Source organism: Symphalangus syndactylus, chromosome 18 (genome assembly GCF_028878055.3).
Source record: "Symphalangus syndactylus isolate Jambi chromosome 18, NHGRI_mSymSyn1-v2.1_pri, whole genome shotgun sequence".
NCBI classification, from domain to species: Eukaryota; Metazoa; Chordata; class Mammalia; order Primates; family Hylobatidae; genus Symphalangus; species Symphalangus syndactylus.
In genome coordinates, this window is record NC_072440.2 from 15584121 (window position 1) to 15605260 (window position 21140).

The 21140-nt window shown below is 50.5% G+C and overlaps 1 protein-coding gene across 4 annotated transcripts in view; it reads right to left on the reverse strand.

Moving 5' to 3' along the window:
- PARVB (parvin beta) overlaps window positions 1-21140 on the reverse strand; it is a 141446-nt gene that overhangs the window by 45142 nt on the left and 75164 nt on the right. For all 4 annotated transcript variants that reach the window (XM_055254021.2, XM_063622995.1, XM_055254024.2 and 1 more), the window contains exons 3-4: window positions 20861-20931; window positions 4919-5021 (exon numbers count right to left, since the gene is read on the reverse strand). In XM_055254021.2, the coding sequence (XP_055109996.1) occupies window positions 4919-5021; window positions 20861-20931 (174 nt within the window). The remainder of the gene's footprint in view (window positions 1-4918; window positions 5022-20860; window positions 20932-21140) is intronic.

Consider the following 21140-nt stretch of genomic DNA (forward strand, 5'->3'; position numbering starts at 1 on the left):
CAGAGCTCTATGAGAACTGAAAGATTGTTCAGCAAATAGCTGATCCCTTCTGGAGTCTGTGGATGGCACTGAGGACCAAAAATCCAAACAATACTCATCTATCTGTCCCCCTTTCATTTCCCACAAGAGGACCCCACAATCTTCATAGGTAATGAAACTGCAGGAATTTTTTCATTGACTTAATCAACAAATATTTCATGTGCCAGTCACCCAGGGGACTTGGGGTGGATGGGGTACCCAGCAGGGAGCCAGACACTCCTTAGTTCTGCTCTTGGCATTTATTTGTCTGTTTAAAAAACAACAGCAATAACAACTCCTGCTTATTGACGACAGACCTGTGCCAGGCACTGTGCCAGGGGATCCATCCACGTAATTTCAGCAGGCAGCTTGGATGGTTCCCAGTGGACAGACATGAAAAGGAGCTACTATGGCCTTGGGCAGTGGCTCATGCCTGTAAACCCCACACTTTGGGAGGCCGAGGTGGGTGGATTGCTTGAGCCCAGGAGTTCAAGACCAGCCTGGGCAACATGGCAAAGCCTCATATCTACAAAAAATACAAAAAATAAGTCAGGCATGGTGGCATGCACCTGTACTCCCAGCTACTCAGGTGGCTAAGGTGGGAGAATCACCTGAGCCCAGGAAGTGGAAGCTGCAGTGAGCCGTGATCGTACCACCGCACTCCAGGCCAGCCAATGGTGTGAGACCCTGTCTCGAAAAGAAAAGGAGCTGCAGCAACCACAGGCTCACTCCCTTCCTCTCTCTCCCTCTCAAAATTATGCACCTCAAAGGCACAGTTCTCTGCCCCTGGACTCTCCCCGATCAGCATGTTACCCCCACCACTGCACCAAAACTGCTCTCATCTGGGCCACCAATGACCCATCAGGTGCCAAATCTAATGGTCAATACATTTGAGTGATGCAGAGAAATTGGAGTGTTGCAGGAGCAAGGGAGCCATTTTTTAATGGAAATATTACATCATGTCTGCACACTGAACAGTCCAGGGAAGACAGAAAGTGGCTGCAGAAAAGATCAACCAAAGCACAACAGACCTGGGAAGGCCAGAGGGGAGAGAGGTGAAGCCTCTCAGAATTTGAGAATTCCTTCCTCTACAGTGGTCAGCTCAAGGAAGCAACTCTTTACACTTGAGGTCAACAATTCTAGTTTCTTCAACATCTGCACGAGGATATTCCCACAATATTATTGGTGATAGAAAAATATTAGAAATGGTAAAAATGCCCCACATAGGAGACTGGGTGAATAAACTAAGGAACATCCACACAGTGGAGTACAATGCAGCCATAAAGAAAAAGAAAGGTGATCTCCACACGTAAGGATTCCTAGAACATATTAAGTGAAACAAGCAAGGTGTATAAAAGAATGTATAAAATACACCACCTTTTATGCAAGGAACAAAAGGGAAATGAGTAGGTGTGCGTATGGACATTTTTGTAAAGAAACATAAGGATAAAATCAGAATCCATTGAAAATTGTTACCTGGGAGTGTATATGTGGGAGAGAAAGCAGTGAGACTTCTCTCTCTCTCTCTCTCTCTCTCTCTCGACAGGGTCTCACTCTGTTGCCCAGGCTGGAATGCAGTGGTACAATCATGGCTCACTGCAGCCTCAACTTCCTAGGCTCAAGTGATCCTCCTGCCTCAGCCTCCTGAGCAGCTGGGAATACAGGTGCACATCACCACGTCTGGTCATTTGTAGAGACGAGGTCCCACTATGTTGCCCAGGCTGGTCTCAAACTCTTTGGCTCAAGTGATCCTCCTGGCTCAGCCCCTCAAGGTGCTGGGCTGATAGGCTGAGCCACCACACCTGGCTAAGACCTTTCAAGGTATGTCATTTTCATAGTTTTGACTTTTGAAGCATGTAAATGCTTTACATTTTTAAAAGTAATATTAAATAAAACTAAATGTAAACATATACCCAAAAACTAAATACAGAGAGAAACAAATTAACCTATTTATACATTAAATGGATGGCATGACCACTCAAAAAGAAAATAATTCAGTTAAGTTCTGAACACAGAATTCTGACTATAGACTCTTAGTGGATATATTGTATACTTAAAAAATAATGGCAAAGAAATCTCGTACCTAGCATGTTTGTAGTTGATAGAGATATTGGTATCGTAATTATGACACTATTTTTGTATGCAATCAGAGTAAATAGCAAATATATTTCTGGAACCAAGGTTCTCCCTGGAGACTGGAATACAGAATGCTGACAGTTAAAGGATAAACTTGTAGCATTGAACTGGAATTAGAAGTAGCAGTGTGAACTCACAATTTTTTAAAAAACTATATATTTGCTACCTCTTTTGACTTAAAGAGACTAGAAGCAATGACACCCCAGTAGCCACAAGCACCCACAGGGCCCAGATTTTGCTATCTAATTACCATTCCCTTTTGAACATAAAATAATCCATCAGTCCAGGGGAATGTATTATTCTATTTCAGGGGATTTTTTTTTAAAAGGACACAGGAGAAGAAAAGCACTTATTTACAGAAGAAAATGCCAGCTAATAAGTGGGGAAGCCATGATAAATACAGAGAAATCACTATTTTGCAACCTCCAGCATAATATTTAGAGATGATATTTAGCATGATTTAGAGAACGATAATCAGTGGATGATAAAATCATGGGGAGCACGTCATGGGTGAACAGGACGTTCACACAGTCTCAGAGTCTGCCCCTCTAGAGACCACGTATTAAAAAGGAAAGAAGGGCTGAGCATGGTAGCTCACACCTGTAGCCCCAACACTTTCGGAGGCCAACACAAGAGAATTGCTTCAGGCCAGTTCAAAACCAGCCTGGGCAACATAGCAAGGACCCTGTCTCTAACACAAAAAAATTAAATTTAAAAAATTAATACAAAACAATTAGCCGGCCAGGCACAGTGGCTCACACCTGTAATTCCAGCACTTTGGGAGGCCGAGGTGGGTGGATCACAAGGTCAGGAGATCAAGACCATCCTGGCCAACATGGTGAAACCCCGTCTCTACTAAAAAAACAAAAATTAGCTGGGCATGGTGGTATGTGCCTGTAATCCCAGTTACTCAGGAGGCTAAGGCAGGAGAATCACTTGAACTAGGGAGCTGGAGTTGCAGTGAGCTGAGATTGCACCACTGCACTCCAGCCTGGATGACAGAGCGAGACTCCGTTTCAAAAAAAAAAAAAAACAGCCAAGTGTGGTGGTGCACATCTATAGTCCTAGCTACTCTAGAGGCCAAGGTGGGAGGATCACTGGAGCCCAGGAGTTTGAGGGTGCAATGAGCTATGTTTACCCCACTACACTCCAGCCTGGGCAACTGAGTGAGACCCTGACTCTACCAAAATAGAACAAATGAAAAAGTTTTTTTTTTTTTTTTTTTTTTTTTTTTTTTTAACAGGAAAGAAGCACCTTTACAATGGAGAAACCCATAGGCCACTGCCTTAACCCAGTGATCATATCGTTAGCAACACCAATGACAGGCAGCCTGGCATCACGTGCTCCTCCTGATATGATGCCCTCAGGAAGACATGCAGGCAGCTCAGTCACACTCTCAGCAGAAACATATGACCCAGATCTCATCGTGAGGAGACAGACAGATCCCAATGGGAGGATATTCTACAAGACAAGAGGCCCAGACCCTTCCAAAATGTCATAAAAGACGGAAAGACGGAACAGAACGGAGAGAGGGAAAGGGAAGGTGGTTCCAGATGAAAGAAGCCTAAAAGAAGAGACAAACGTTCATGTGTGATTCGGTCCTAGATTCAAATAAAAGGCATCGTGGGGACAACCAGGGACATCTGATCATTCAGCCAGACCCCAGGGCTGTTGTGAGAACCAACTGTGATCCTGCAGGAGAGCCTGACCCAGGCCCTGTACCTGGGGCTGCTCCGTAAACAGGTCAGAGAAAGGCCCTGCAGCCGGGCTCGAGAGCTATGCTTGGGACCAGGCTGCCCGGCTGTTCACCAGGAGACTGTGGGCCCCAACATCCCCACCTGTCGAAGGCGATGGCAGTACTGCCTCCTAGGACCATTCTGACAATGAGACACGACAGTGCCAGGCATCGTGAGAACCCACTACAAGTCTGAGAACTCCTCTCATTCATCATCTGCAAACTCTGCTCTTCCATTCTTTGCCTGGCAACTCTTTGCTCATTCTTCCATATGAGCTGCAAGGCCGCCCTGCCCCCAGGCCAGGCCAGCGTCCTCCACTCAGAACCTGTGGCATCTCCGAAGGCCCTCATCACAACCAATCTGAACAGTAACTGTAACTATTTGAAAATATTTGTCTTTTCAGACAGACCGTAAGTTCTGAGGGCAGGGACCACGTCTGTTTCAAAGATCACTGTATCCCTGGCACCCAGCCCTCGGGACTCATCGAAACCATATGATGAATAAATAACCGATTTATCTGCTCTGCTCATCAAACCATGCATCAGTCAGTCCCGGGAAGATCACTAAACTGCCCTCACCCAGCAAATGCAGACACTAGAGCCCCCCCCGGTGAGGGAACGTGAGCTATCATGGATTTGGTGACACATTCACTCACAGAATATCGCTGGGGACCCGCTTCCCTCCTGCTGCCTCACATCCTGACCTGAAGGAGCTCAAGTTGAAAGAGGGTGGCAGGGACACAGAGTGGGCCTGAGACCCAACAGGATGGGAGCTGCAGGCAGTTTTGGAAGCTGTCCCCAACCTGCTGCTGCCCCATGGCTTGGGTGCTCTATAGAAACAGCGAGGGGAGAGAGGACCCTGAAGCCACAGCCCAGGGCCTGGGAGCACCACCTGGGAGGTGCACACTGCACCTTTGAGCATCTTCCTAGGACCTGTGGCCGATGTCACTATGCAGAGAATCCTGGCCCAGCCCAGGGCTACTGCAGGGAGATGGGGGTGGGACAGAGCTGTCCCTGCGGTGGACTCACCCAAGAGCTTCTGCAGCACCTGGCCGTCATACAGGTCTTCCTCCAGCTGCTTCACAATGATCCTCTCCTCCACCAGCACGTCATTAATCCAGTCGAGGAGGACCTGCGGGAGATGCAGGCGTTATGGCCTCACTCCGCCAGTGCCATGGCGATGAGGCAGTGACCAGGGAAAGCACAGAAACAGAGGCTGCACAGCTCTGCAACCACCACCAGGACCAGAGCTAGCACAGGAACAGAGGCTGCACAGCTCTGCAGCCACCACCAGGACCAGAGCTAGCACAGGAACAGAGGCTGCACAGCTCTGCAACCACCACCAGGACCAGAGCTAGCACAGGGGCAGAGGCTGCACAGCTCTGCAACCACCACCAGGTCCAGAGCTAGCACAGGAACAGAGGCTGCACAGCTCTGCAACCACCACCAGGTCCAGAGCTAGCACAGGAACAGAGGCTGCACAGCTCTGCAACCACCACCAGGTCCAGAGCAAGCACAGGAACAGAGGCTGCACAGCTCTGCAACCACCACCAGGTCCAGAGCAAGCACAGGAACAGAGGCTGCACAGCTCTGCAACCACCACCAGGACCAGAGCAAGCACAGGGACAGGGGCTGCACAGCTCTGCAACCACCACCAGGACCAGAGCAAGCACAGGAACAGAGGCTGCACAGCTCTGCAACCACCACCAGGACCAGAGCAAGCACAGGAACAGAGGCTGCACAGCTCTGCAACCACCACCAGGACCAGAGCAAGCACAGGGACAGGGGCTGCACAGCTCTGCAACCACCACCAGGTCCAGAGCTAGCACAGGGACAGAGGCTGCACAGCTCTGCAACCACCACCAGGTCCAGAGCTAGCACAGGGACAGAGGCTGCACAGCTCTGCAACCACCACCAGGACCAGAGCAAGCACAGGAACAGAGGCTGCACAGCTCTGCAACCACCACCAGGACCAGAGCAAGCACAGGGACAGGGGCTGCACAGCTCTGGGGCCACCACCAGGACCAGAGCAAGCACAGGGACAGGGGCTGCACAGCTCTGCAGCCACCACCAGGACCAGAGCAAGCACAGGGACAGGGGCTGCACAGCTCTGCAGCCACCACCAGGTCCAGAGCAAGCACAGGAACAGAGGCTGCACAGCTCTGCAACCACCACCAGGACCACAGCAAGCACAGGGACAGGGGCTGCACAGCTCTGGGGCCACCACCAGGACCAGAGCAAGCACAGAGACAGAGGCTGCACAGCACTGCAGCCGCCAGAACCAGAGCAAGTGGAGGGACAGAGGCTGTACAGCTCTGTGGCCACCAGGACCAGAGCAAGCACAGAGACAGAGGCTGCACAGCTCTGCAGCCACTAAGACCAGAGCATCTGGTGTTCACCTTGGTATGGGCAGGGGGCCAAATGATTAAGCATTGGTAATACTGCACTCTCATCACCCCAAGACAGTCAAAGTGACCTACAAGATGTCCATTCCTCCCGGGTCACCCTAAGCCTCAATCCACCCTAACCCAGGACAGCAAAGGGAAGTTATGCATCATTACTGACTAGCTTGGTGTGCCCACCGTCAGCTGCACTTTATATACACCCTTATTGAGATAAATTCTCACTCCACACAATTCATCCTTTAAAAGTGTGTGATTCTATGGCTTTTAGTATATTCACAAAATTGTGCAACCAACACCAGGATCCATTTTAGAACATTTTCACCACCCTCCAAAGAAAACGATGCCCATCAGCAGCCACTCTCCCTGTCTCCCTCCTGCACCCCCTCATAGCCACAGATCTACTTCCATGGATTTGGCCTTCTGGACATTTCATATTAATAGGAACAGATGATGTGTGCCCTTTCGTGTCTGGCTTCTTTCACTGAGCGTGTTTTCAAGGTTCATCCATGTTATAGCATGTTTCCGTCCTTCTTTCGTGCCTACGCTGAATCATATTCCATCTCATGGGGGACCACATTTTGTTTCTCCATCCCTTGGTTGATAGTTATTTTGGTTATCACCCCCTTTTAGGTACTGTGAGTGGTGCTGACATGAACATTCAGGTACAAGTCTCTTTGTGGATGTGAGTTTCATTTTTCCAGGCCAGCCTTCCTCTTAAGCTTTTTCGCAAGAGATTCTCTATTCAGTTCACTGGGTGATACATTTTAGAAGGAGATTGCTTCCATTGTGAAAGTACCTGTGGAAAGACAGGACTCCCGCCGAACACAATTCCACCTGGCCAATCCTGCTTCCAACACATCTATTCCACAAAATAAAACGGACTCAATCAATGGCATGGAGCGCATGATTTTCCTGTGCGAGGGAAACGAATACAATCATCTCATTGGTCCCAGTAACCTCTCGGAAATGAGAGTTTATGGCCCCTCTCAGAGATGAACAAAAGGGCACAAGTCCAGAATATACCATCCCCTGTCACTCTGAAACAGCTGCAACTTGCGACATTGGCCACAAGGCAAATTTCTGTGAAGCACATTCTATTTTCCCAGTAACACAAAAATATCGAACCTTACACACAAGCCCACAAGGAACAGAGGTAAAAATAAATTAAAGGGCAGTTTGCAGGGAGAGGTGCATGGCCCTGTGGCATTCTGGTCTTGTCAACGCCACCTCTGAAGGTCGGGGCACAGCACCAACTACCCTGTTTCCACCCCGGGCTCTCCCTGCGAGGTGGCTGGCTGGGGGAGGGAGAGCACTGGCCTGGGAGTCCCAGGGCCGCACCTGAACCCCCTCAGTTCCCAAAGAGCTGCCTTCCCCCACCCCCCATGGCCCACAGACCCCCACACCCACTGGCTTCCTGCCCTCCTCCTTCACCCTCTGCAGCCTCCCTTGGGGGATCCTGCCTGACTCCCCCGACCCTCACATGGTGTGTTCCTGAGGGCCCTGGACAGCTCCCCTTCTCCTTCCCCACTCTCTTCCGAGGCTGGTTTATGCCCTCCTGCAACTTCCAGCGCCGTCCCTAACCCAGGACCCTCTAAGCACAGGTCCCGCCTCGCCATGCTCCTCCCACAGGGTTGGGGGGGAGGGTTCCGTGACCCTCTCTAACAGGACTCACCACACCCCAGTCATGCTCCTTTCCAGGGAAGGCAGGAAGGAAGGCAGGCAGGAAGGCCACCATCCTCCGGTCTCGGATCCCGGACTTCACCTTCTCACCCCACTTGTGTCCACTTCTTAACCGGTTCCACCCCTCCCCATCTCCCTCTTGCCCCTGGGCCACGGCCACAGCCACCCCTGAACACCCTGCCTCCTTGCTGGGTTCCTTCAAATAGCCCAAGCTCATCTGTGCCACGGGGCCTCTACACACGCCACTTCCCCTACCCCAGATACCACCCCTCCCTCACTGCCTGAGCAGCACTCCCTCCTCCAGATCTCAGACCACCCCAGCCCTCCAGGCGGCATCCCCCATCACAGCTCTCAGTACCCCAGCACCCTGTCTCATCCTGTCCCATTAGCAATGGGAGCAAATCTTTGAAAGGCTCTCCCCTATTAGACTTCAAGGTCTACGAGGCCAGGAGCTATGACCAGCTTGTTTGTGGCTCTGTCCCCAGCACCAGCCCTTGCTGCCTGGCACCAGAGCTCTGTAAGGATGTGGTGACTCAGTGGACTAATTTACTAGGCACTACTGCGGACCAGGCTCTGGTGACAAACAGGACAGATGAGGCCTCTGCCTTGAGGGCCTTACATTCTAACTAGACTCCAAGAGACACAGGGACGCCCACAGTTTCAGGTTGTGATGGTTGTTAGGAAGGAAAATAAAGCCAGATCCAGTGGAGAAACTGGGTGAGCACAACTGCACAGTTGATGAAGGCCAACGCCAATCGCAAAGGTGTGCAGATGGGTGTGTCCCGATATGCGATGAAAATGGCACTTACCACGCAGACTTTCTCCCCGAAGTGACAACCTGATCAAATTATAAAGAAAGCATCAGACAAACCCCAACAGAGGGACAGTCTACAAACTCTCTAAGCAGTACTCCTCAAAACTGTCAAGGTCAACAGAAACAAGGAAAGTCTGAGAAACTGTCAGAGCCCAGAGAAGCCTCAGGACTGAATGCAGTGTGGTGTCCTGGGAGGAGCCCTGAGACCATCAAAGGAGAGCAGGTGACACTGAGGATATCTGAATAAAGCATCTCAGTAGTTAGTAACGGGATGTATCCGTGTTGGTGCAGGGCTTTACTTAGTAACAATGTATCTGTGTTGGTACAGGGCCTTAGTTAGTAACGATGTGTCCGTGTTGGTGCAGGGCCTTAGTAACAAGGTACGATGTATCCATGCTGGTGTAGGGCCTTAGTTAGTAACAATCTATCTGTGTTGGTGCAGGGCTTCAGTAACAATGTATCCGTGTTGCTACAGGAATTGTAACAAGCACGGTGGCAGGAGGATCACTTGAGCCTGGGAGGTCAAGGATTCAGTGAGCTGTGATTGCACCACTGCACTCCACCCTGGGCGACAGTGAGACCCTGTTTTGGGAGCCTCAGGCGGCATCTGAGCAGAGACAGGAAGGGGTGAGGACGAGATGCGTGGACACCTGAGGAAAGAGTGCTGGAGGCAGAGGGGACAGCCAGGAGGAACCCTGCCAGTGAGCTGAGCACAGGGGACTGAGAATGACAGGAGTGGGGGGAGGGAGACAGGGCCGACCCTGGACTCTTCCCCAGGCTGATGGGGAGGGGGCCGTGAAACTGCTCGGGTCAGGGTATTCCCCCCAGACCAAGAGACCTGAAGTGCCACCCAGGGTGGCTCTTGAAGACTGACCCAGCCAATGACCCCAAGCCATCTTCCCCAGCCACAGAACCCAGACCACTGCATCTATGCTCTGCCCCCCACCCCTCACACCCCCACCCCCCGGCCGGAACTTGCTCTGGGCACTTAGTGAGATTTTATGGGTTTGTTTTTCGTTTGTTTTTTTGTTTTCAAAGTGTGTCATTTAAATTCGAGAGACAACACTAAGTTTACAGACACACGGAGCAGCAATCCTAAGTACCCATTTTGGTCTTCAAAGCCCTCCTCTGCCTGCTTCCACTCTCTCACCACCCTGATTTCCACCAGGAGTTCCCCATGATCCTCCCAGCTCCCCGGCTGATCTCCTTCCCACCTGCAGCCTCCCAGGCTGCAGACCTCTTCCCTCCACCAACCAGTCAGCTCTTGACAGCCAGGTAAGGCCAGTGACAGAGCCTCTTCCACCTCCTCAGAGCTCCCAGCAAAGCCACAAGCCCGAGAGATGCCGCAAATACTAGATAAGTGACTACTCATAATATTTTGCATGTCTTTTATAATTTTTGGCTAATGGCTTTAAAACGGGTTTGCCTGGTGCAGTGGCTCACACCTGCAATCCTAGCACTTTGGGAGGCTGATGCAGGAGGATGGTTTGAGCCCAGGAGTTTGAGACTACCCTGGGCAAGAAAGTGAGACCCCATCTCTACAAAAAATTTTAAAAATTAGCCAGGTGTGGCAGTGCACACCTGTAGTCCCAGCTACTCGGGGGTCTGAGGCAGAAGGGTTGCTTGAGCCTGGGAGGAAGCTGCAGTGAGCTGTGATGGTGACACTGCACTCCAGCCTGGGCGACAGAGCAAGACTCTGTCTCAAAAAAAAAAAAAAAAAATGTTTTGCAGGCAGAATTTTAAAATACCCCCAAAATCCTGACCCACTGGTGTACACGCCTGTGTAAATACAGCCTGGCATGAATACATAGGGTCTGCATTAAGACCCAGCTCCACCAGAGTTTTAGTTGGGTGACCTTGAGTCACTCACTTAACCTATCTGGACCTCAGAGTCTTCATTCAGAAAGCAAAATAAGTCAATCCCTAGCCCTGTGCACACTATACGACCCAGCAATTCCAGCTCTAATTTATCCCAACGTACTAATCCAAATGTGGCCCTAGATGCTAACTAGCTCTGGAATGATTCCAAATTTGTGTGGGAAAAACGAAAAACACAGAGAAGCCTGAAGGGATATATATGAAAAAAAAAAAAAAATTTAGCCCTGCCTTCTGTTGGAATTTTCCTGTCTTCCAGGTTTTCAGCAGCATATATTACTTTGGCAGTTCAAAAAGATAATAAGCATCATTTTTACAAATTAATCACTATCCAGATGGCTTCTAAAGAACTTGACAAGCAGGTCTTATATCCATATATAGGCCAGGTGCCATGGCTCACGCCTGTAATCCCAGCACTTTGGGAGGCCGAGGCTGGTGGATCACTTAAGGTCAGGAGATTGAGACTAGCCTGGCCAACATGGTGAAACCCTGTCTCTACTAAAAATATAAAAATTAGCTGGGCATGGTGGTGTATGCCTGTAATTCCAGCTACTCGAGAGGCTGAGGCAGGACAATCACCAGAACCCGGGAGGCAGAGGTTGCAGTGAGCCGAGATTGCACCACTGCACTCCAGCCTGGGCAACAGAGCAAGACTCCACCTAAAAATATATATAATAATAATAATATAATAATAATAATAAAATAAAATGCATATGTAAATTCAAGGGACTCCTGGATTGCCAGAACAATCTGAAAAAGATGAACAAAACTGGAGGACCCATACTCCACTGTTTCAAACTTGACTACAAAGCTCCAGTCATCAAAACTGTGGGACTGACATCAAGGCTGACACAGACCCAGGGAACAGAAAGGGGCGTCCAAGTTAAGTCTTACGTCACAGTCAACTGATATTAACAAGGATACCAGGACAATTCAGTGGGGAGAAAATAGTCCTGTTTCCTGCCTTAGTCTTCTTCGGAGCCTGCGGGCCAGGTGATCTCATTTTCATTCATCAGGTCTCTCTCCCCAGCTGGCCTGGCAGCTCCTCCCAGAAGGGGCCTGTGTTTTGTTCAATGCCATATCTCCAGCGGCTAAAGCAGGCACAGACCCACAGAAGGGGCTCAAACTGCAGAACCGCCTATGGACTTTCTAGAAAGGTCTCCTGGGCATGCAGACATTTGGTTCCAGAGGCTGCCTTGCTCAGAGCTCAGTGTTGTTAGGAAACACACAAGAGACAACATTGCTGCTATAAAGAAAACTGAAAAAAGAAAAAAAAAATCACATCTGGATCTCAAACCCGGTCCAAGACCAAACCCAAAAATAACAAACAGAAAGATTAAAATCAAATTCCACGCAGCAGACCATGGCAGTCCTCTCTGGGAAGTAAAGGCCATTCACAGCCCAGTTCCACTGCCACCCCGAGGAGGTACAACTTATTCCAGGATACCACAGCGCATGCTGCCACTGTACTTCCCAGGCCATCCATCTTAATCCGCTACGCCACAAAAGACTTTTTAAAGATAGCACTAGTCATTATTTTTAGGGATGCACTCATTTGCCAACCCCGAATCCTGTGGGCAAAGATGTCTAGGACATACATTAATTGTGCTCGTGCATACCACTCCATCACACACGTCTTATGAGATTTTGCTTTAACCAGAATTTTTTTAAAAAATTACTTTTCCTTTAGATCCTTCTGAATTATAATCAGGATCTGCAGCCTGTCTCCCCCAGAGCTATGACAGTTACGTTTTAATCACTTCCAAAAAGAGTCAGATGAGGGCTGATTGCAACAGGCAGGAGGAGACACGGCCCGGTGGGGGCCAGGGGGCACAGGAGGGCACCTCTGTGCGGCTCCAACAGCACCAATTTCTGCCCAGAGGATCGTATTCATGCAGCTGATTTTCTTCGCAGAGACAAAGGGAGGAAGAAAACAGAACTTAAAGACAGGAATGGTCTTGTCCAATCAACAGGGGAATGAGATGTGAAACCTGCTCTTGGGGGGAGACACACCCCCAGATAACATGCAGTCAGCCTGCTTTCAACCAATCTGCTTAGGGAATTTTCTGTGTTTTTTTTCTGACACCCAATGTGTCATTCCAACAGCAATTCTCTGATTATCTGATACCAATGGGGTGTCCTAAAATTCAGTCTGATTCTAACACTAACTACCTAGAGCTGACCCCACAGGCTAAGAGCTCAGTCCCACCAAAATGACTTCATTCCAGACACCAGCTGCAGAAGGGAATCCCAGGCTACCTGAGCCTCTTCCCACTGATTACAAATCAGGGCCCTCACCTCAGGTTCAGTGATTTGCCAGAACACACAGAGCTCAGAAAAGCATTTTACTTAGGATTACCGACTTACTACAAAGGTTAGAACTCAGGCACAGCGGGCCGGGCGTGGTGGCCCATGCCTGTAATCCCAGTACTTTGGGAGGCTGAGGCACGCAGATTGCCTGAGCCCAGGAGTTCGCAACCAGCCAGGGCAATATGGTGAAACCCCATCTCCACGAAAATACAAAAAATTAGCTGGGCGTAGTGGCGGGTGACTGTAATCCCAGTTAGTTGGGAGGCTGAGGCAGAAGAATCACTTGAACCCGGGAGGCAGAGGTTGCAGTGAGCTGAGATAGCACCACTGCACTGTAGCCTGGCCGACAGTGTGAGACTCCATCTCAAAAAAAAAAAAAAAAAAAAAAAGAACTCAGGGACAGTGTAATTAATAAGAAATACTGCACAGGACAGAGTTCGGGGGAGGCGGGGCTTCCATGCCCTCTCCCTGCGTGTCCCCCTCCCAGCACCTCCATGTGTGTTTCCCAGCGCCAAAGCTCTCTGAACCCCACTGTTGATGGGTTTTGTGGAGGATTCATTATGTAAGCGTGACTGATTACATCATTGGCTATTGGTGATTTGATTCACTCTCCAGCCCCTCTCCACCCCACCCAGAGGCTGGGGGTGGGTAGGACTGATAGCCCCAACCCTCTAATCATGTGCTTGGTTACTCTAGGGCCAGCCCCCACCCTGAGTGACCTCATTAGCATAAACCCAGATCTCATTATGAAAAACAAAAGACGCTCCTATCACTCAGGAAATCACAACGGTTTTAGGCATTGTGTGCTAAGAATCCGCACCAGGACCTAGAGGCTAAGGCCAGGTCTAGGTTTCTCCTTATATCGCAACTGTATAGGTTTCCCTTGGCTATTCATTCTGGAAAGCATAAGAATAGCTACTCCCTCTTTTAAGAATCATTAAAAATTTAAAGTATCTCATCTATAAACCTCTAGTTGCCTGGGCAGCATTCACTGTTCACCCATAAGTAATTCAAGTCACTGCTGGAGAAGGTTAGAGAAAATATACAGCAAGAAACATCAGCAAAGATGACTTTCGGATAAGTCTTCCAGGCTCCTGAACCCACTGGACGCATGCACCCACTTCCAAACTGGCACTGCCCATCTGTCCATTCACCTCCCTCCTGAGCTGCCCTGTTCATGTTCATGTTCCCAGCACTGCCCTGACGGTGCTAACCGGTGATCCAGTGTATGATCTAACATTATCCTTACAGTGACACTTTGAGGTTGTCAGGTTGGTGCTATTATTCTCCCACTTTAATCTGAGTTGGGATTTGAATCCAGGAAGCTGACCGCAGAGCTGACCTTCACCCCTTAACAGTATAATACATGAGTATAATCAATGCTCAGAGACAAGTTTTGAATGACTGGCCTCATTCTCAGTGCCTAGCTTAGCCAGAGCTAAGGAATTTTTTTTTTTTTTTTTTTTTTTTTTAAACAGGAGCAGAGGGCAGCTCACAATATTTTATACAGCAACAGTCCTGAGGCAGCAGAGGTCAGAGGGGGTGTCTACTAGGGGAGACAGGACAAGCAATCAAGACAAGAGGAAAAAAGTGCAGATGACAGAGAACAGAGAGAGAAAACTAGAGGATCAGCCAGACTTCCTTGGAAATGTCTCCCATTTCCAAGGGGGACATTCAAGACTGCAATGTGGCCACAAGCAATGGCCACACCACCATATCCAGTGGGTCAGGATGTCAGCCAGATCTGTCTGTCCCCTAATCTGCTCAGGCCTGCATATGGTCTGTGCTTTGCACTAAAAACATCTGGTTCTGGACCGAATGCCTCCGAGGAACCACTGGGAGGTGGCCTCTACTAAGGCCTACTTAGATGTAATCCACTAGCATTAGATCATCACAACCCACAGCACACAAAGGATGCTCTGGAAAGCAGAGAGAATTACGCAGGTAATGTGGATGGAGGTGTTTTGTCTGCACCATCTAGACTGTCCATCTCCTCCCAAGGGAGCACCTGGCACCACCTACATCAGCATCCAATCCACAGGTTTACCCCAACCCTCACCCCCTCTTCCCAGAGCCTCCTCCCTGCGATCTCACAGGTTTGGGGTAGAGCAAAAAAAACCACATCTGGCTGGGTGTGCCGTGGCTCACACCTGTAATCCCAGCACTTTGGGAGGCCAAGACAGGCAGATCACCTGAGGTCAGGAGTTTGAGACCAGCCTGGCCAACATGATGAAGCCCCCTCTCTACTAAAAATACAAAAAATTAGCCTGGTGTCATGGTGCATGCCTATAATCCCATCTACTTGGGAGGCTGAGGCAGGAGACTCACTTGAGCCTGGGAGGCAGAGGTTGCAGTAAGCTGAGATCATGCCACTGCACTCCAGCCCGGGTGATAGAGCGATAGAGTAAGACCCTATCTCAAAACAACACCACAAAACAAGAACAACAACAAAAAGCAACCACATCTGTCTTGTCTCTAAGCTGCATGCCGTCTTGGGAGACCCTGGTGTGAACCTCACATCGATGCTGCTGACACAAACCCCCATCGGTTCTCTCACTATCTATCAAGGATGAGTTAGCTCTGCGTGTGCAGCAGGACTCCAGCCCTGGGGATTTAGCTGGGAAGAGAATGGTCATGGTCCCTCACAGCATACGATTACATTCTAGGGGAGGAGAAAGACCAAAAACAAACTAGTAAATAGGAAATGACTCCAGGCAGCAGCAAGCCCAGCAAAGCAAAAGTAACTGGGGTTAGGAGGAGATTGATGGAGTGACAGGGCAGGAAATACGTCTCCAAGGAGAAAGCATTGAGAGAAAACTGAAAGAAGTGGAGAAGACAGCTCCAGGCATGGGCCTTTGAAAGTCCGAAGACCAGGTATGTGATAATGAACCTAACCTTGCCCACAGAGAGGTTGGGCCTGTGACTTCGGCCCCTGGGAGGTGATCTCCTAAGCCCCGGAATGCCCTGCCAGATAAAGTACCTCTGCTTACCTGGGGGCCTCGGGCCAGCCAGAGAGTAACTATGTGATGCACCATATCGGCCAGCTGCTGGAGGGGCTGGAGACAGATGAGCCATGTGGACAGTCAGCCACGCCCACACAAGGGAGCCCCAGCAGAAACTCTGGACACGGAGGCTCGGACGACTTCCCCGGCTGGCAATACTGCATGTGCTTTGTCCCACATCACCGGGAGAGTAACACTGCTCATGACCCCATGGTGAAAGGACAGTGGAGGCGCTGTGTGGGTGCGTTCAACTCTGCCCTGGGCAACTCTTCCCTCGGCTGATTTTCATCTGTATCCCTTTACCATCAGAAACCATAACTGTGAGTGTGACAGCTTTAAGTGAGTTCTGGGGGTCCCTCTAGCAAGTGATCAAACCTCAGGGCAGTGTGGGAAATCCTGAACTTGCCATTGGTGTCAGAAGTGAGGGTGGGCTTGTGGGATGTCCCCTTTCACCTGACGCCCAGTGGGCACTGGCTCAGTGTGTCCTCGGAACAGCAAGGTGGTCAGGGTGGCCGGGGCAGTGAAGGAGGAGGGGAGACAGGGAATGACACCTGCTCACCCCTACCCACACATGCATGCTGCTCTGGCCTTGTGTAGTCGGGACCGGACTCATTCCCAAACCAGAAGAAAGGAGGTGCTGAAAATCCACGAACATGAGCAAATCCAGACAGGGAAAACCCCTGGCCACACAGAGAGCCCCCTGCATACCTGACAAACGAGAATCAACCAAGTGCAGCCCAGGGTCAGCATAGCCAACTCACCTGCTTCCACCCACACGCCTCTCTGTTTAAAAGGCTATAGTCAGTGAGAACTAATATTTAATGTACATCACCTCTGTGCCACCACTACAGTAACTAACACACCACTGACAGCCAAACCGATGTTGCTCTCCTGGTTGCTGTGTCTATGCTTATTTTGGAAAATGATTGATCAAGAGTGGAAAACGTCTGCCAGCCTGCTTTGAGACGCAACCTGCAGTCTGAGAGCAGGTGGAGCCTTCCGGAAATTGCCTGTCTCCAGAAACACGTGCTCCAGGCTGGTGGGACAGTTGCAGTAACAGGCATCTCAGTGTCTGGCAACTGGCCCTTCCAGGAAACGGCCAAGGATGCTGCCACTGCAGGTACCAAAACCCACCCTGCCTGCCCCAGTGGCCAGGGCCCGCCATCTGCGGCTGGAGGCAGCAGCCTGGAGAAGGGGATGGTGTTAGTTGCTTGTGGCTGCTGTAACAAATTAACACAAATCCAGGGGCTTCCAACAGCTCAGTGGATTCTCTTGCAGTCCTAGAGGTCAAAGTCCAAAATCTGTTCCACTGGGCTAAAATCCAGGTGTCAGCAGGGCTGGTTCCTTCTGGAGGCTCCAGGGTTCCTTCTGGGTTCTCCAGTGGAGAATCCATTTCTTTGTCTTTTCCACTTCTAGAGGCAGAGGCTGCCTGCATCCATTAGTGTGTGGCCCCTTCTTCCATCTTCAGAGCCAGAAGCTACCACCTTGCCTCCCGGGTCAAGCTGCCATGTTCATGTGCAGTCAAAACTCCCCATGTCCCTCTTATACAGACACTAGCGAACACACTGGGCCCACCTGGATCATCCAGGATGACCTTCTCATTGCAAGGTCATTAACTACACCCGCCATGTCCCTTTGTCATGTAAGATGATAGTCAATGGCTCCAGGGATTATCACATGGTCATCTTTGGGGACCATGATTCTGGCCCAGGTTCCCTGCAAAACAGAGCCAGGACAAAGCTCACTGCTGATGCGTTTTCTTTGGCAGGGGTTTGGGTTTGAGGGAAGGGCACCCTAGGCTAGCAACAGGGAGGGGAAGGGAGGTGAGGCAGGTGCATGAGCTGGCTATGGCTTCAGAAGAAAACCCAGCTGATGCTCAGCCACGCAGCCCATCTCCATGAGCCATGGTCTCAGAAGCGCACATCAGGGAAGTCGGGGAGAGGCATTTATTCCTCAGCTCCTTCCTGTCCTTAGTTGTACTTTGCCCCAAAGGATGTTAATTAGCTTTCCCAGTCAGTCCACCCCATGCCCCTCAATGTGGCCTTCTTCTCAATCTGAAACCTGGAAGATGTGAAGCAGCTGGAGCCTCCATGGGTCCCTCCAGTTTGTCCCTGGCTGCCACAGACACTGCAGCCCCTCCCTGGTGGGCTGGCAGACACGCAGCAGCCCAGCCCTCGCCCCACCGAGGCCAAAACAGCCTGGGGGTCTTCGGCAGCAAAGCAGCAAAGGCAGGGGTGGGTGGCACTGCAGACATCTAGGAGGAACATAAATCAAATCCTGCATAGCAGGGAAGTCACTTATCCATCCCCGAACCCCAGGGCCCAGCACCAGACCCCGCATTCAACTTGGCTCAGTGAACACAGCACCAAATGGACAGAGCCATTCAAGCCCAGACACACCACTAACCCCAGCACCTGTGGGTGGGGAGTTATTTAAACCTGTCTTTTTTTTTTTTTTTTTTTTGAGACAGGGTCTTGCTCTGTCACCCAGGCTAGAGTGCAGTGGTTATTCACAGGCATAATCATACCTCATTGCACCCTTGACCTCCGGGGCTCAAGCAATCCTCCCACCTCAGCCTCCTGAATAGCTAGGACTACAGGTGCCTCCCACCACACCCAGTTAATTTTTGGTTTTTTTTTTTTTTTTTTTTTTTTTTTTTTGTAGAGACAGAGTTTCACCATGTTGCTCAGACTGGTCTTGAACACCTGGGCTCAAGTGATCCCCCCACCTTGGCCTCCCGGGGTGCTGGGATTTCAGGTGTGAGCCATGGTGCCCAGCCCCTTCACCTCTCTGAGTCTCCACATGGAAGCAAGAATGACACAGTTCCCCAGGGAGTTGTTTCAAGGAGATAATCCTGTGAATGGAGTTTGTGAACTCTCAAGCATTGCTCAAAAATCAAAGAAAAAAATCTTTAGAAAGGTGCATGGGATGGTTCATCTTCTGTGTCAACTTGCCTGGGATCTGGGGTGCCCAGATAGCCGGTGAAACATTGTTTCTGGGTGTGTCTGGAAGGGTGTTTCCAGAGGAGATGAGCATTTGAATTGGTGAATGGAGTAAAGCAGACGGCCCTCCCCAAGGCGGGTGGGCCTCATCTGATCCCATAGAACAAAAAGGTGGAGGAAGTTGGGATTCACCTCTCTCTGCTGCAGGCTGCTAGTGCCAGCACCTGGATCTTCTCCCACCCTGTTCCTGGTGCTCAGGGCTGCAGACGCAGGCTGGTATCTCTACCACTGGCCCTCCAGCTTTCTAGCTTGCAGACAGCAGGTCGTGGGACTTCTCAGCCTCCGTAGTCAAGTGAGCCAATATCAAAATAAACCTCTCTCTAGATATTGACACAATTGGGTCTGTTTCTCTGGAGAAGCCTGACAATTCTCATGCATCCCTTGCTTAAATATCCCCCAAGAACAACATTTTGGTGGCTAAAAGACAGTGACTTTCCTCATTGACATTCTTCTGTTCGAAATAACAAAGTGGGTATTCAGAGGGAAAAAATAAAACAAATTAAGTAATTTAAGTTATTAAGAATCAACATCTTTGGGTGGACCCTAAAACTGACATTTGGAATGTTTTTGCTTTGTTTTGTTTTTTTGTGAGACGGAGTTTTGCTCTTGGTGCCCAGGCTGGAGTGCAGTGGTGAGATCTTGGCTCACTGCAACCTCTGCCTCTCAGGTTCAAGCAATTCTCCTGCCTCAGCCTCCCGAGTAGTTGGGATTACAGGCACCCACCACCATGGCTGGCAAATTTTTTGTATTTTTAGTAGAGACAGGGTTTCACCATGTTGACCAGGCTGGTCTCAAACTCCTGACCTCAGGTGATCCACCTGCCTTGGCCTCCCAAAGTACTGGGATTACAGGCAGGAGCCACTGCGCCCGGCCTCAATGTAAATTTTAAAAGAATACAACTTGCAAGCCATTTTACTTATTCTGAATGAGCCCTCATGAAAACACAGTTGTACAGCCCAGCGTCAGGTCCATTGCGGTGGTGAAGATGGAGAAGCTTTTTAAAAAGCACTTTTAGTAGAAAAATGTCTGTTTCTGGCAGACACTGTCACCATCAGCATTTTCATGAATCCCGGGGTGCCCAAGCTGGCCGCGGGCTGTGGAAGCCAAGTGTCTGCCACGGCTGTCTGCCCAAGAGCCCGCCCTGGGTTCACCAGGGTCAGGCGGAGCCCACAGCCTCTCCTCTTCACGGGATTCCCTCTCAAGCCCTACCGTGGTTTAGATCAGAGCAACCAAAACTGAAATCTGTCCTTGGACCCACACAAGCACTGCCTCACGGAAAGCAGGAGCCACACTGGAGAAGGACAGCCACTGCCCAAGAAGGCCAGCACCACGGGTCCCTTCCCTCACTGTTCCCTGACTTCTGGGAGCAGGGCAGCCAGGTTCCTCACCCAGCTGGGATTCACGCCTCCAGACGTGGTGGAAACTGACCGTCCACTCCGCGCAGGCATCAACATCACACAGCTCCTCGGCAGGAGTGGCCAGAGGGGTCACCCTCCTGCTTTTCAGGGTCAAATCTGAATCTAGATCCCACCAGGCTCCAGACGGAGTTCCAACTCCCTCTGTAAGGTACTACACTAGCTCATGCCAGCACTCATTCCTAATCCTAAAATCCCCTCCTGCCGAGCTCCGTCCAGCGAAGAGTTCACAAGCCTGGTCATTAAAGCCTCAGCCGAGCAGGGCACATGGGAGGCGCTTGGCACTTTGGGCTGGATCCTCCCTGCCTTGCCGTCCTCCCCTGCCAACACGTCTGCCCACCTTCTCACGCAGCACCAGCGTCCTTTCAGGAGCCCCAGGTTTAGCTCCCTTTGTCCACGAGAGCCCTGAACCCCAAAGCCAAGGCCTCGCCCTAAGAGGAAGATTCCAGCCAAGACGGAGCTCCTTACCTTGACCAGTTCCTTGAACTTGGGGTCTTCCTTGGAAGTGGGGTCGATCATCGTGCGCTCCTCATTCTCCTCTGCCAGGGACAAAAGGAAGTCACGGTCAGCGATTGTGGGGGTGGCAGGGACACGGGGAGCCAGGGGGGAGGCAGACTCATCTCTGACAAATGGAGAAGCAGAGAACCCAGCACTAGGGGAGGGTGACTGCAAGGAACCGCCTTCTGGAAGGTGGATGGGGCATCCTCCTACCTTCCCCTCTTCTGGAAAGGGATGAAGTCAAACTCAT